Here is a 16,550-nt window from a genome sequence, read left to right as displayed (position 1 = left end):
GAGGTATTCTGAAATGTAAGGGTATGATGATGATGATGATGATCCCTTCACAGAAGAGGGAAAAGGAAAAAAAAGTAGAAAAGAACCAATCAGAAGAAAGCGAAAATCGGCAGATCGAAGTGAAAACAAACATATTTTTTCAAGTGGAGCACCTTGTTGAGTGGTCTCTTTGTCTTTTTTGTCTCGCTTTTCGAGTATGTGTGGTGTACAGGGTTTGGACAAAATAATATGAACACCTTTGAAAAAAACAACACTCGAGGGAACCTGAGTTATACTCCCACCCTCTAGTGTGGAAGAGTGCCACCTAGCTGGCGAGAATGTGCACCCATCAGTCTAGTCGTAGCAGTGATAGACTTTTTTCATAGCTTTCCAAAAGCTATGTCGTCTCTCGAATGTTTTGTTGGTTGATTTTTGGAAATTTCATTAGCCCCACACAATTGAAGAGATAAAATGTTTATCAATCTCTTCAACTGCGTCAGACTGATGTCTTTTCAGTTCGTTGTTTTCTGATACCTACAAAAATTCTGTCACTCTCTAGTCTGACTTTAAAAAAAAAAATCTTTTTTTTTTTTTTTTTTTTTGTGTTCATGTCCTCCATCCCCATAAAATGAACACCACTTCCATCCAAGAACACCTGAAAGGAGGAGGAATTGGTATCCTAAACGGACTAACAATGAGAGGATGAAATAAACACGATTCACCGTAAACATTGTAACAATCTATACTAAGTTTGGAAAAGTAACTAAACTTTTTGGTCAACTTCTCTGTGCTTTTATAAGAATCATTATATCGCATCAACTGGATTATGAAAAAGACCGAGAGAGAAACGTGGTCAGAGTACCGAACACAGACAGCTGTTCTACTCGAGTAAAAAAGCAACCGTGAGTGTCACGCTTGTTGACTACACTAACAGAATGAAGAGTTGGTATCCTCTCACACTATCGCGGTGTATGATATGTGCGTTTCCGGGCCGTAGTAGCGTCTATGGGAGAGTAGTAGTGAGGTGTGACAGTAGTAGAGAAATTAGGGTTAGAAATTAGGCCCAGAAACGCACAACTAACTTCTACTGAAGGGTTTTGAAGCGGATTGTGCCAGAAAGCACAAGACAACAGCATCCCAGATAACATCTGAGATGAACACACATCTACAGGAAGGTGTATCGACAAAAACTATCCGCCGTGAACTGCATGCAGCAAATATACAAGATAGAGCGACTATTCCAAAATCATTGGTGACACCATGCAATGCCTTGAAACGACGAACATGGTGTCACGAACATAAGAATTGGATACAACAACAACAACAACAATGGGAGAATGTCATCTGGTCAGACGAATCGTCGTACACATTATTCCAGACTAACGGACGTGTTTACGTTTGGGGAACGCCAGCACAAGCCTATGACGTTGATTGTGTCCTTCCTACTGTTAAGCATGGAGGGGGGATCAGTGATATTCACCGATGTCGCGATGTCTCGCCATGGTCTCGACCCACTTGTTGTCCTGGATGGGCGGGTTAATGCAGCGGTTTATGTCAGTATTCTGGCCGACCATCTTCATCCAATGGTGCAATATTTGTTCCCTGATTCTCGACCTGTGTTCCAAGAAGATAATTCGCCCGTTCACACTGCTGGAATTGTCGGAGACTGGAATGATGAACTCCAACACCACTCGGTCCCGTTATTTTAATATAATTGAACCTTTGTGGGGTATTTTGGAGGCCAAAATGTCCACCTCTAAAGACACGTTCTGAATTAGTGGCCTTTTTGTAGTAGGAGTGGCTACGTATCCCTGCGACTGTTGTGCATGACTTGTATTTGCCAATCCCACGACGGATACAAGCTTTGATTAATGAAAAAGAAGAGCCAACAGCCTATTAATAACGATTTTGTCTCATTTCACAGGTGTACATATTATTTTGTACACCTGTATGTAGAGCAAAACAATACAATTATTTCCGTCGCTAATCTCTATTATGCATTCCCGTAAATCTTGGTTTCCTCCTATGTGCGCGGCGTTGGTGAGACTACGGTAAGTTTAATTTCTTTTGACTGGAAAACATTGCTGTTCTTCGTTGATATAGTAGGGGCCACCTGTTGTAAGCAAGTGATGTTGCTAAGAGTGCCTATGCGTGTGCCGTTATTATCAAGCATGGCCTTCCCCCAAGGCTGGGACTGGCAGGGCTCAGCCCTGGGACCCAAGGCAATTTTCATCATTTTTTGCTTTTTCACGCTATAAATTAACTATAGAAAGGAACGTGAAAGTCAGACTAAGGGCAGGCAAAAAATACCAGCATAGGAACCCTGCTCCAAAATGTGGGGGCCATTTTAGGGGTGGCTTAAACGAGGAGGCAAGTGGTGCGGCGCACCCGGGTGGAAGGTTGTAAGGGGGAGACAACTTAGACTTTGGTTAGACAATAAAATCTTTTTAAAAATTTCCAATAGTAAAAGCTCGCATGCCATAACGGTTTTGAACCATTCTTTGACAATGAAGATTTTGAGAAATCTTGACTGAACGGACAGGGCCTGGAACCATAATACTAGAAATAAGAATGTTTCCTGTCTCAAGAGGGGGGGGGGGGGAAGGAGAGAAGTGTGTATTTACCCCCCCCCCCCTCCCTCCCTCATCCGCAGTATTTTTTTCTGGAGCGGTCAAATAAGTTCGAAGGAAAAATTCGGCTTCTCGTTCGGCGCTGGAGAACTAGCTACATTTTCTTTTTAATTCATCCGGATTATTTTTATTTTCATCAAATATTTGAGAAAAATGTAGGCTATTCACTCACATGATACTGGCGCAGGGAAATTTTCTAAATTATTACGTTTAAAAAATGATTTTCTATTGAAGTTCAATGATATTATGAATTTCCAAAACAACTATCAAAAATATCATCATCATATATTACCATGTTTTTAACACATTTATCTACCGTCTTGATATTAAGTCAAAATCAAGAACAAGTAACCTTTTATTTACATCATTAATTAGAGAATTGGTTTCCTTGTTTCACAAATGAAAATGAAGTGCCACCAAATTTACACTGTTGTTGACATCTTTTTTATACTCCGATCAGAAAATGCACTCAATGATTAGAAAAAATTTATTTGTTGATTAATAAAATTTACTTTGATTTTTTATAGTGTACTTTTAGTGCGCAGAGTATAATGTGCGTGTGTAATGGTGTTTACTGCATTACACTTCTGTGTACTGCACAGAAAGTAGCAATACTTAATTCATATATATCACAAAATATCAATGTTATTAAACGAATTAAGAAGGGGAAAATCTGGAGACGTTTAAATATATATTGACGTCGATTTTGAACGAGGTGTAAAAAAAATATTGAGCGTATTTCAAAATGTCTTGAAAACATCGCGGTAGAGAGATTTACCAGTTAAATAATATTCTTATATTGAGATGAGTTTAAGATTAGAATAAAGGCATTTCCATGCAAGATTTGAAAAAAAAAACAAAAACGTTTTGTAGAGTGATTTATTTTTGTACCGAGTATAATAATTTATAACGATTTACCACTATGAATAATTTTTTCCAATCAGTATGTGTACAGATAACATTTTAAACGATAATGCTGTCTCTAAATCATGTTACTAAATTAAGTAACATAATTCAGAGAATTATTATTCATTATAATGAACAACTTGATAAATTAATAATGAATGAATAATAAATCCAATTCTAACTAATTTGTCTCCGTTGCTCTGACCATCGAAAAATGTACGCGCGAGCGGCCATCGGGTCTATTCAACACCACACTAAATATATTTAGAGTGGATGTTTATTTCCGTAACGCGAACATAACGAGTGGTCTCCGGTTCTCGTTAGCGAAAGGTTGCCGTAGCGATGTTGATAACGAAAATCGCTAGTAACGCAGTGAGAAAAATCAACCTTTTACGATGGTGACGTAAATCTATCCCACAATGCACCGCAAACAAGTTTGAAACGTAAGCATAACGACATGAGCGTAATAGACCCCCAGGCCCGGTAAGAAGGGAAAAATCACGAAGGCCCCGGTCTGACCACGACCACCTAGATAACCTAGATAGGTTATATAGGAGGTCGTGGTCTGACTCGACTTCACTCAAGGGACAATTCTTGTCTTTCTTTCTCTTTTTTTTTTTTGGTTTTTTTCACGCTATAAATTCACTATTCAATTAGACGGGCACGGGAAAAGGTCCCAGCCTAGGGGATCTGCTGCCGGTAGTAGGGGCCATAATAATGATGGGTCATCAGTAAGAGCTGTAATGGGGATCAAGTTTTGCGGTGTAATTAAGTGGTAAAATGATTCGGAATCCAAAATACGAGACAGTTTCTTTAAAAAGGGGATGTATGATCATGTTCGTGTCACATAGTGAATAATTCAATGTGGCTTTTAAAGTCAGATTTATATATAAGTTATATATATATATAAATGTATATCCCAGGGTCTGCTAGGCTAAGGCTTTGCCAGTCACTCGTCAGGATAGTCTTTAAAGGGCGGCAGGTAAGCTCAGGGCCGTCTTAAGAGCAGCATGGGCCCTACCAGATAAATTCTAGAAAATTTTTAAGCTTTTTATCTCATTTTTGTGAGGCCCTCTTCCATAGGCGGAAGTAGACTTGGAAGTCTGGGGGGGGGGCACGATGGGGGCTCTCGGGTAGGCCCGTGCGTTAAGACAGCACTGGGTAAGCTTGAGCCGACTCTGGACCATGTTTTCAAGATTATCCCAGCAAACTCAACGGCAAACTTTCGAAAAAAAATTAAAATATTTAGCTTGTGCTGTTTATCTTCAATCGTTCATATGAAACCAAAACCACGAGTTCTTCATATTATGCTTTTCTCCCAGAAGATGGCAGCAGCATCCCCATAAAAGAAAGCTTAGTGGTTGGTGACCGGGTCCGACCACGCCTTTGCTCATATGTCAGAAAAATCTATCAATCAAATATATCCTTTTTTCTCCCCATTGTCTTTTCTTATATCATCCAGGATTGGCTGCTCTGAAAAGAGTTAAAAAAACACAGTTTGTGAGATTACAACTACGGATTGTCATGAAGGGAGTGTAATGTATGTAACTTGGTAATTTGAAATTAAAGCAGGTACTTGACTGCCACGTGTTTCTCGCGAACAAGAGCGTGAGTATAATTAACTCTGTGATTATCATCTGAAAAAGGAAAAATAATAATTGTATTGATAATTTTTTTTTAATTTGTGGTCACGGGCCACATCAGGTAACCCCGAAGGCCACATTTGGTTATGGCTCTTAGAGGAAGGGTCGCAATGAATTTCTCAAAAAGAAATTTCGAGTTAGCCTTCGAATGGCATTGAAATATTTACTAAAATCGATTATAATAACACATAAAAGTATTTTCTTCCGAAATTTTAATTATTTTTATTAAATATTTTTTCATTAAAAAAAAATAATTTTTGATCGTCTGGGGTGGGGGTCACAATCTCCCCTATGTCCTCCCCCCCCCTCCTCGCGTACGTCTCTGACACAGATATTCGTTAAGAGGAGGTGGGGGCGGGCAAGGCTGACACACGAAATTTTGCTGAAAAGTGGGGGTGGGGTTAGAGTTCATCTGACTTCTGTGTGTGTGCTGACAAGGGTGGGGCATGGGCGGAGATACGGGGTTAAGGGGGGCATCGTCAAAGGTTGAGTCGACTGGTCTAAGGGGCCGTTCCAGTATTACGTAAGCAAATTTTTAGCCATTTTTGACCCCCCCCCCCCTTGTCAGTAAAATTTCGTCATCAGCTCTGCCCCTCTGAATCCTAACTTATATTTTCATAAAGGGTGGTTGATGACGTAAGCATTATCCAAACTCCCCCTCCCCCCCTTTTCATCAAAAGTCAGCAAATCGGAAACCCCCTCTCCTCCCCCATCAATGATGACGTAGTACTTGAACGGCCCCTAATGTATATATGAATTGACATCACCATCTTGCCCCTCTCCCAGAAATAATGGCCATGGCCCTTCCCCCAAGACTCCCATGTCTATCTCCGCCTATGGGTGAAGGGTTAAATAAGCTAAAAATCTGCTGACTTCATAGCTGCAAACGCTTTCGATTTTTCAGCCTTATCAAAATCTTCCGATCGGAAATCAAATTCTTCCGATATTTTTATAAGTTCATGGAAAGATCCCCTAAAAGTCCTAATTGTTCTTCGTTTGAATGGAAAATCCCTAAAGAAAATATCCTTTCAGTCCTTGCGATTCTAGGGCTAACCACGTTTCCTCAGGAAAAATATGGGAAATCTCAGGATATATACATCTCTCAAGTACGAAAAACTGATAATTGTTGCCAAATATGATGCCAAGCTAAGTAGGAAATTATTGCTGAAAAATCAGGACTGCGAAAAAATGCTTCCCGAGAAAATAGGAGTCATATTTGGTCACCCTTTGCAACCCCCTCCCCCCACAAAAAAAACCTGGGTTTTTCCTTTTATTTGTGACGTTTCCTTCGATGTCATCACGTGATAAACTACAGATTTTTCAAGTATGCGAATTGGCACTTGTGTGACTTAATACTTAAACGGCCCCTTATTAGAAAAAATTGAAAAGTTAACTATTAAATATTAAAAGCCTGTAATTTTTGTAAATTTGAATTTTCCCAAAACTTTTGAGACACGTATTTTTTTTTCAATTTTCGATATCATAAATATTCAAAATGTTCTTTCGTGCAATTTTTTTTCCATACATGTAGAAATGTTTCGGGGGGTATTATCGATTAAAAGGTACTAATTTTACTCGCCATATTTTTCTAGCGTTTTTTTTAAGGAATTCCTTAAGGTGCATTATAAACTTTAGACGGACTGTAGTACTTGATTTCTTTTTGTCCCTCTTACAGCCGTACGTGTGATGGAGAATAAGGAGTTTTTACGAAAAGATCATTGCAAAGTTTACAGCGTGTTCAGGAGGGATATTCCATCTGAAGTGGTGGACACTATACTGAACTACCTTAGGCAGAAAGTGAGAATTCTTTTATTAACCTTCAATTCAAAAAACTCTGGTTTTCGATTCGTTAGACTTTTTTATGAATTATCGCAAAAACCAGTTTAGCCAAACCTAGACGACTGACGTTTCCGGTGCCGCAGTCACAGGGAAAGTAGACAGGTCTGGGTGGTCATAGGTGCTAGACCTAGTAGCAGGGGTGGCTCTTTAGTTTTGCGACCTGTGCGGCCACTCGGTTGTATTTCCAAAACCGATTAAAATCAGGACTGAATGGAAGAAATTGTCTGAGAACTAATGAAAAGTCGTAATCTATGAATTGTGAAAATAAGAAAAATAACTGACGGAGATAAATTCCGGCACCCGTGAAAATTCGTGATAAATGGAAGAGGTACTTTTAGAACAGAACTGGTGAAAATTCAGAATATATGAAAGAAATAATTCCAGAATTGATGGAAATTTCGAATTCTAAAAAAATGATGAAAGTTCCAGTTATTTCTTTCTGGATGAAAATGCTAAATTCCAGAATTTATTAAAGGAATTATTATTGTTACTGTAAGTACGCAGAGCCTCCCAAAATTCGAGGTCCGGTACGACCGCACCTGTCGCAACGGGGGCGACATTTGATTATCATCACGGGGGCGGCTTGATTATCCGCTCAAAATTTAAATGTGTATCTTTATCATCTCCATGGAATCGGGAGTAGTTTCACTGTGAACCTGTATGACATGTCATTGATTCAAATAATTTTATTTTTTGTGCGTGTTTGTTTTTTAAGATCCCCGATGATCAACGCACCTTTGCAGTTGATGTTGGCTGCGGATCAGGGCAGAGTGCCGTTAGATTCGCTCCTTTTTTCAAAAGAATCGTCGGCCTTGACGTGAGTGAAGAACAAATAAAAGAAGCCCAGAAAAGTAGGAAGCTAAGCAACGTGGAATACAGGCAAGTTAATCTTATTAATTAAATGCAGTAGAATCTCGACTATTTGCCTCCCTACTATCCGGCTTAGTCTCTTGGCTCCATGACGTCACCAAATCATTGAAACTTCCGCCAAATTTCTACTTTCCAGATAAAAGCGTGCAGTTGATAACAGCCAATTGACGAAGTTTGTTGCCAATTTGGCGATATTCACAGAAGAATGCGTTAATTTTAGTTTTTACATAAGATAATGACTATTTACAGGTGAAAAATGACATAATAAATGATAAATAAGAACTATTTAAATAATTTTCGTAACTATATTCTTGGGCTTTTTTCTGTAATAAATTTTAAAATGTACAGTACATAACAAACATTCGCATTATGTATACATTTATGTTTAGAGTACATTACGTTCATGTATAAAGTACTTATCCATATTTTGTGACCAAATATGAGGTCACAAAATATGAATAGGAGTGATTTTTGGTATTGATATGGTGGTTTTTGATGGTATGGTGGAGTAGGAAGTAAGCATTTATAGAACTCCGGCCTATCCGGCTTTTCTGTTATCGCGGTCGTATTAAACCGGATTCTACTGTATTAAAAATTTCTCTTTACAGATAATACTTTCAAAATCTAAAAATAGATAATATTGTTCGTTCGTCCTTCCCCGAAAGTATAATTTTTTTTTTGTTTCTCTTTAATTTTAAAACGAATTTCCAGTGTTCATGTTATGTTTTTCACATTATGAAAGAAGTTGGAGTTTTTAGCTGTGAAAAGTTGCGATGACACAAGTTTTTCTCTTTTTTTTTCCAATAGGCACCAAGTTGCTGAAACACTTGACTTTCCAGATAAAAGCGTGCAGTTGATAACAGCCAGTTCTGCTCTTCACTGGTTCGATCTTGACATCTTTTTTCCTGAGGCTCGTAGAGTTTTGGTCGACGGCGGTGTTCTTGCAACATTCGTCTACTTATGGCTTAAGCCAGTTGTGAGCGACGAAGAGAAAAATAAGCAGATTGTGGAGTTGATAAAAGAGGTTTGTGTTATAGATATTGTTCCGGATAAGGTCTCTCACATAAGTCCTTGAAATGACGTCACAGATTTATTTAGAACCGCTATTTACACACATTCACAAGCAGAGATTTTACTATACACGGTTAAGAGCCCCTGAAACACGACGTACACAAGAGTTTAGCCCGTGATGATGAATTACGGGGAGGAGGCGCCAAAATGAGTACATATTCTCCCCCCCCCCCCCAAGTAACAGTAAATTTTCGTTTCTAGTTGCCGTCCTAAAGGTGACACAAAAGCAGAGAAACTAAGTTAATTGTGAACAAGAACTCGTGTATATGCTCAGATTTTACTGAATTTTTATAAAGTTTTCTGAGACCCCACTGCCTACCTGGCTATAAATACCTGCCTACCGATTTGCATGCTTACTCCCCAAAAATTTAGCCAGATCAAATTGTTAGGAGGCCTCTCCGGCACTTCCCAGCCGTGGCATCATAGGTCTCGAGCGAAACGATTTTTCTGAAACCAAACCTCCTCCCCCCACCACCACCACTAAAAAGTACCTGCTTACCAATTTACAAATATACTCTCGAAAATTGTAAACAGATCAAACTGTCATAAAGGTCCGAGCCATGCATTAAGGTTAAAAGTAGGGGGGGGGGCGCACCAAAATCACTCGAGTGCACAGGGCCTATTTGAGTGAATCCGGCCCTAGAGGGCGAGAGATGCGTCGTACAGGCAACTGTCGCGAGGCGACTGAACTTTGAAAGCTGGGCCGCGACTGGCCAAATGTCGGGAAACAGCTATGTGTATTTGTATATTTTTTATATGTTTATTTATTTGTATGCTTTGTGTATAATCGTTTTCATGGTCCTATCAAGGAGTTTCAGGTTCCAAGAGAACTGGATGAGCCAGAGTATTCGGGAGGGGGAGCACAGTCACACTTCCAACACACCTCAATCGACAGTAAATTGCCTATGGTGATAGACCGGAGTTGTGCTCGGTTTGAATGAATGTATTTATCACTGTTTCCAAGTTATGCCAGTTCATAGTTAGGGAGTCCTTTCTGAAATAACCTGAATGTTTGATGCGTGAGGCTGGTTATTTTCCTCTGAATTCAATCATCAACACTTTTTTTGTATCGTTTGTAAGTTTTACATTTCAATGCATTTTTGTTACGTAATGATTTCCACTTCTTTCATTAGAATACTATCAACATAAAGCAAAATTCATCGTTATTATAATTTTTAATGAATATTTTTTTTAATTAAACAGCACTTTCTAGCCAATACGTTAATTTCTTCTCGTTTCGTTTCAGCTATATTTTAAAGATCTACAGCCGTATCGGTCGCCAAAATCCGCAATAGCCTTCGATCTGTACAGAAATCTCGAATTTCCTTTCGAAGATGTTAAAAGGTATGAAGCATTGCTTTTCTCACAGGTTATTAAAAACTTACTCCGATGCATTATACTCGGCTGCAAAAATGCAGTTTTAAAGTTACTCGCTATAATCTTATAAAAATTGTCTTGTTTTGGTTGTAATATTGCAGGATGTATGAGATAAACGATATCTTTGACGGGACCTTATCGGATATCATGGGATACCTGCAGACATTATCCGCTTTCCAAAAGTTCAAAAATGAACGAGGAGATGAAGCTGCGAGGCTACTCCTTAACTTCAAAAACAGGTAAATGCTCCTTGTAAGATGTGGAATGCCACACGACGTTGACACTTAAAATACTGTATATTCTACAGCTATGAGTCAGTAGACACTTTGGGATTAAGAAATTTTTTTTTAAATTTCTAGTACTTGCATGCATTTTTGTGAAAATAGCACGTATATTCATGAAGATAAAAATTCCAAATTTCACTGCATAGTTTTTGATTATAACATGCAGGGTTTTCAACAAATTTTTACGAAACTCGCAGAAAATTTAACATACACGAGACATACTGTAAAGAAATTAAAAATTCAGTATTTGATGTGATGAGGCATGAACATTAATAAGTAAATGATTTTTAGTTACGCATGTGCAGGGAATATAAACTTTTTTTTTTTTTCGTGAGTTGGTTGCCAGATATATAGTGCAACTTATAAATTAATAATATAATTCCAGTCGAATGCCGTGAAAATTCAAAAATATATCGGTGATACAGTGAGAAATAATTTCAGTTACTTGCTGAAAGTAGCTAGGTAATAAGGGATATTCCCCTAAGTATTTCGATTATCTTCTGACATTTGATTATTTCCAGAATAACTCCCCCCCCCCCCATCTTCCAGTATTGTGCTAATGAGTATAATTAAATGACAGAAAACATATTCGACGTATCGATTTGTGGAAAATCCCTTGTCATCCAGCTACTTTCAGCAAGTAACTGAAACTACTGCTCACTGTATCATAGACATTTTTTTGGATTTTCGTGGCATTCGACTGTAATTTTTATGTTGCACTGACATCTGGCAACCAAATTATAAGAAACTCAAGTTGATATTTCCTGCGCATGCGTGATTAAAAAATCATTTACTTAAAATGCTCTTACCTCATCGAATATTAAATTGTTGCATTTTAAATTTCTTTACAGTCTCTCTCATAAAAAGTCAAATTTTCTGTAAGTTTCGTAAAAATTGGTTCAAAACCCTGCACGTTATAAGCAAAAAGTATGAGATGAAAATCGGAATTTTTTAAGGAAACATTTATACGTATCATCGTGCTATTTTCATGAAAATGCATTCAAGCATTATTTTCACATGCCCCGAAACTACAGAAGATTTTTTGTCTACTAGTTTTCTAAAAATTCGAAAAAATATCAGAACTTCAAACTGTCCACTGATTTATGGCTATATAGTGTATATCATACAAGCTCTACTCGTGGCTCGCGCGTCAAATTTGGTCCTCTTATTCATTTGATGTGATCCACGACCTCAAACCTAATTTTATAAAAATGAGCTAAGTGGCACATTTTTATGGATGACTTAAGTGACCCGCGGGGCATTTACAGATCACTTAAGTGAACTGTGGCGCTGCTCCAGATCACTTAAGTGAACTGTGGCGCTGCTCCAGATCACTTAAGTGAACTGTGGCGCTGCTCCAGATCACTCAAGTGCCCCCGCGACACGTTTTGAAACCAATGAAGTGACCCACACTCAACAAGCTTGAACAACCTTGGTGTACATACAGTTCGTCTCAAAAGTTTAGACCCTATAGATTTTTAACTGCGAAATGGATACCGTTTGAGATTTTGATTTCATTTTTCTTCGCTTGTGATCTAAATGCAAAAACCTACTTTGATCTTCGGTTATCATCGAGGAAAATACGTTTCGGATTTTTTAAACTAAAAAATTTTGAAAACTACTTGTCAAAAGTTTAGAAAATTTTCAAAAATAAATTGCCGAAGTCGTCGCAAATTCTGTACGATGAAATCCTTCGAGTACTTCATTTGAAAGCGCAAAAAAAAAAAAAAGCTGAAAAGCATTGATATTCCGTTGAGCAAGTCGAAATGAAGTGTCTCACGTGTATTGACCCAATGTGTGCCACAAAAGTCAAAAACTGGTTGTGGTCAGGGCCTTCTTAAGGGCATCATGGGCTCCCGCTCCAAATGATTTTTCTGAGGCCCTACCAGGAAAATTTTCCAAAATCTCAACCAGATCCCATTTTTGTGAGGCTCCCGGGCCGTGCCCGGGTGGTCCCGTTCCTTAAGACGGCGCTGGTTGTGGTAGGCAACGCGGTACAAGTTTACGCGAAAACAAAACCGTTGGAACAAATTGGCGGCTTCAACGAAAAAAATGACCTTGCGTAAAATTATGATAGTTCCTGGAGTTGAAATTTCAACAGATATAGTTCATAGACAGATCAGAGAACCTTGTGTTCGATTCTTAAAAGAGGTTAAGAAACTGCCTGTCACAAGGAAGCACCAAAGAGAGGGTGAAGAAGAGAGACTGAAATAGGCACGAAATAATGTTTTCTGCAGACAGATTGGTATCGTATTTAGTGTTGCAAAAAAATGGAACTTACATGTTCCAGACGGAAGTTTTCAACAGGCAGTAAGTTGGTGCTTTAATCGCGAAAACGTGCCGGTTTTAGACTGGCCATCCATGAGTAGTCCTCACTTGAAATCCTATTAAGAATGTAGGGGGCGTACTTACGATGAAAGTGTTTGCAAATGAGATACAGTATTCGACTGTTGATGACTCGAAGAACTCTATCGAGGAAGCATGGGTACATTTTCGATGTTGGAACCCTGCAGAATTTAACTAGATCCACATGGAAGATAATGTATGTTTGAGGTTGTTAGAAAAAAAATTAAAAGTCTATTAGCTATTAAACATCTGTAATATTTGTGAACATGAATTTTCTCTAAACTTTTGAGACAGCAATTTCTTATTTTCGGCACAATAAATATGCTAAAATTGTTCTTTCGTATAATCTTTTTTTTTTTTTCTGTAAATGTAGAAATGCTTCGGGTATTATACATTAAAAAAGGTGCTATATATTGATATTAAACAACATTTTTCATAAGAAATGTAAACTCTATCAAAATGACGGTTTAATTTTTAAAAAACCCCTACCAAATACGAAAAATCGTGCACGCGGGACACGAAAATCTGCGGCTCAACAGCAGCGCCAACGAGTGCGCGCGTACACGCGCTTGAGACCTCGTGTCTCAATTTGCGCTGTCCTTCTGATTTCCGTTTCCGCAAAACAGTGCTGCTCTACGTCGTGTCGCGAACGCTGCACGCGGCTCAATTTGCGCTTGGCGCTTTGCGAGTGTGCGGCAGGTGCGGTTGCACCAGTCCCTGCACTCACAGTAATAGAAGTGAAAAATATACGGGGTGTTTCAAAAGAGAATCAACAGATTTTTTTTAAAGATCATATCTATTCAGCTTTTAATCCGTTTTGATCGAATAATGTATAGGCAGAAAGAGGGAGATCTCAAGTTTCGCGCAGTTGTCAACAGGTAGCGGCGCTCTTCCTTCAGCCGCTTGAAAAAGAAATGCTTGAAAACTGACCTTTTTCCACAGTTAAAAACGGATTCGGATGACTTCATTTTCCAGCTAATATAGGCCACCCCCTTAGTGGTCCGCGGATAAGACCAGTAGAATGTCCATCAAAAATAGTGACATGGAACTGGCAAACAAATCTTAATTCAGCTCAGCTCAGCTCATTTTCCAGCAGGACGGGGTACCACCACACTGGAGCTTGTACGTTCGAGAATTTTTGAACAATCGCATTCCTAAACGATGGTTCGGCCGTACGGGACCTGACGATTCAGTATGCGATTTCTTCCTGTTGATGGTTTATAAAAGACTACGTTTATGTGCCTCCCCTTCCAGCTACATTAGCCGAACTGAAGATACGCATAACATCAGCAATGGATGCAAACATGCTCGCAAAAGTTTGGGACGAATTTGACTAACGCATATAGACATATGCCGTACATCCCAAGGTGAACATATTGAGCACCTTTAATTTGGTCTGTAAAAAAAGTTTATGGTTAGCCATGTAATATAAAGTTAATCTTAAGTGTCTATGTGTGTGTTCAATATTTTTCGTAATATACGCATTTCAAATCGGGTGATTCTTTTTGAAACACCCTGTATATCAATTAAACAAGATGTTTAAGCTTCAACTTACTGATATCGGGAAACTTACAACGCGCGCGTGAGCCATGGTTGTGGTTAGCTTGCTTAACCACTTGTTCTTCACCTTAGCATAATTTTGTTCATTCAAAGTGCAGGGTGTTCCGTAAATCCATTACTAGTTTAGAAATTCATAAAAATTGAAGGAATTGTGGTATGTTCGAATGCGGTTTACGGAAAAATTATTCCCACGGGAGGGGGGGGGGGGAGAAGAGTGTTTAGAAGGAAAAAAATTGGTTAAAATTTTTTGTCGATAGCAAATTCACTGGAAATACGCAAATCAGAGTCCTATCAAATGCAGGGTGTACGATTAACAGCTAATTTCTGAATTTTCCTGTTACTGGCGCTTACATAAAGTCTTCATTGTGATGCTGACATTGGTGGATAAAGCACTATTGGTAAAATCTTTTTACCTCAGCCACGAATCGTCGGCTGAAGCTTTTTGAAAGTTTCTGCAGGGCCGTAACTAGAATTTTTACCCACCTCTCAAAAAATTTTAAAATTCAGTAATTTTACAACGGTGTTCTTTGTTCCCACCTAAAATGGCTACCCCCACCAAAATTTTTTCGTTCTGGCCCGGGTTTGAAAGTTTCATGTTCAAGCCTTTGGTTGGACTTAACGTGCAACGCCTTCTGTCGACAAAAATTTGAACTCGTTTTTTTCTTGTTTATAAACAAGTCCTACTTCATGGGAATAACCTTTTTTCGCAAACCGTATTCAAATATACCAATTCCTTCAATTTTTTAATGAATTTTTAAACTGTTTACGAATTTAGAGGACACCCTGTACATTCAGTGTTTTGAAACTTCCCGGTTAATCTTTTTAAATCCATTGTAATTAATTCTCCGAAGGCTCTCAAAATTGCTGGGACTGACACCTGAAACTGAATCATCGCCATTGAAACTATGCAGGGATTTCACCCTGGTTCTGTGCAGGAAAGAAAGCAAATAACAAAATTTTGTGAATTTCAACTCAATGCTGTTGTTGGTGGTCGGCATCCGCTTGTAAAAAATTGTAGAGAAATTTATTGAAAGTATAAATACCACGGTTATTTTCTTGATCTCAGTGTAATTTATTTATTTGAGAAGTTATATCTTTTCGTTTGGAAATTTCAGTGTGGATGATCCATGGTCCCCAGTCCCCAAGCGTGGGGTCGACAGCATGGTCCTCACATCCTGGAGCAGGGCCCCTAGGATGGGACCTTTGGGGGGGACCCCTTTATAGTGAATTTATGGCGTGAAAAAATAATGAGAATCGTCCCGGGCACCCAGGGCTGGAGCCCTGTCAGACCCCTCCCCCCTTGTGAGGGCCATGGCTGACAGTTCTCCAACCCTTGGGGCCCGGGACAATTGCTATAATTTTTATTTTTTCATGCTATAAATTCATTATAGATACAGATATCGTGTATCCCTGTGAAAAGTCTGGTTTGGGGGGGTCCGCTAAAAATTTCAGCGAAGGGGCCTGCTCAAGGATGTGGTGGGGGGGGGGCGGCGGCTATGGATTGTACCGTTATTTTTCGTCTTCATTTATCCTTTTTTTTGTGGAAATAATAATGTAGGAGAAAATGTGATAATTGTTTATAATTATAATGAAATATCAACTTCATCGCTGGGAATTGCCAACTTTTATCGTATCCTGATGGCGTTCATAATAAAGAGGTGAACTGCCTCGTTTTTACTTACTTTCTCGGTCTATGAGATTTCTTTTATTTTAGTAGCGCCGTGTAAGGGAGAACGGTCAATTGGACTCGTTCAAGGCAACTCGAGCTCCCTTTTAGTTTCCCCGTGTGAGGAGGCCCTTATTACTAGGGTTACCAACCGTCCTCCTTTAAGAGGACATCTCTTTTTTTATGTCATTTCAAGCGTCCTCCTACGTTCCAGAAAATTCGTCTTTTTGTCCTTTTCAGGTTTCCGGAATTATTTTTAATTTTTTCTCGGGAAATTTTTTTTTTCTCAACTTTGAGAGAGATATAGATTTTCTTCATTGGTATATGGGTGTTTTTGCGTTTTTTTCCCGACATGCATTCACTAATAGCCGTCGAAAAT

The 16,550-nt window shown here is 38.8% G+C and overlaps 1 protein-coding gene across 1 annotated transcript; it reads left to right on the top strand.

Annotated features, from left to right (window-relative positions):
* The first annotated feature begins 4,953 nt into the window (after nucleotides 1–4,953).
* On the top strand, nucleotides 4,954–15,565 carry LOC149075069 (putative methyltransferase DDB_G0268948). The gene is made up of 7 exons (XM_089245621.1): nucleotides 4,954–5,123; nucleotides 6,834–6,955; nucleotides 7,713–7,876; nucleotides 8,675–8,891; nucleotides 10,185–10,282; nucleotides 10,417–10,554; nucleotides 15,357–15,565. Exons 2-7 carry the CDS (start codon nucleotides 6,845–6,847, stop codon nucleotides 15,454–15,456), a joined length of 828 nt encoding a protein of 275 aa, XP_089101747.1. The 5' UTR covers nucleotides 4,954–5,123; nucleotides 6,834–6,844; the 3' UTR covers nucleotides 15,457–15,565.
* Nucleotides 15,566–16,550: the final 985 nt, after the last annotated feature.

Source organism: Pholcus phalangioides, unplaced genomic scaffold, assembly GCF_987345545.1.
Source record: "Pholcus phalangioides strain wild (caught in Gottingen) unplaced genomic scaffold, Ppha-v1.0 ptg000016l_1, whole genome shotgun sequence".
NCBI lineage: Eukaryota > Metazoa > Arthropoda > Arachnida > Araneae > Pholcidae > Pholcus > Pholcus phalangioides.
The sequence above is the reverse complement of the archived record's forward strand: the minus strand, read 5'-3'. Positions and strand labels throughout refer to the sequence as shown.

Bases quoted from the DNA above. Each gene is read 5' to 3' on its own strand.
- LOC149075069 (XM_089245621.1), top strand. From the start codon at position 6,845: ATGGAGAATAAGGAGTTTTTACGAAAAGATCATTGCAAAGTTTACAGC. The intron at 7,877-8,674 runs GCAAGTTAATCT...TTTTTCCAATAG, and splicing joins CTAAGCAACGTGGAATACAG to GCACCAAGTTGCTGAAACAC. The intron at 10,283-10,416 runs GTATGAAGCATT...GTAATATTGCAG, and splicing joins CCTTTCGAAGATGTTAAAAG to GATGTATGAGATAAACGATA.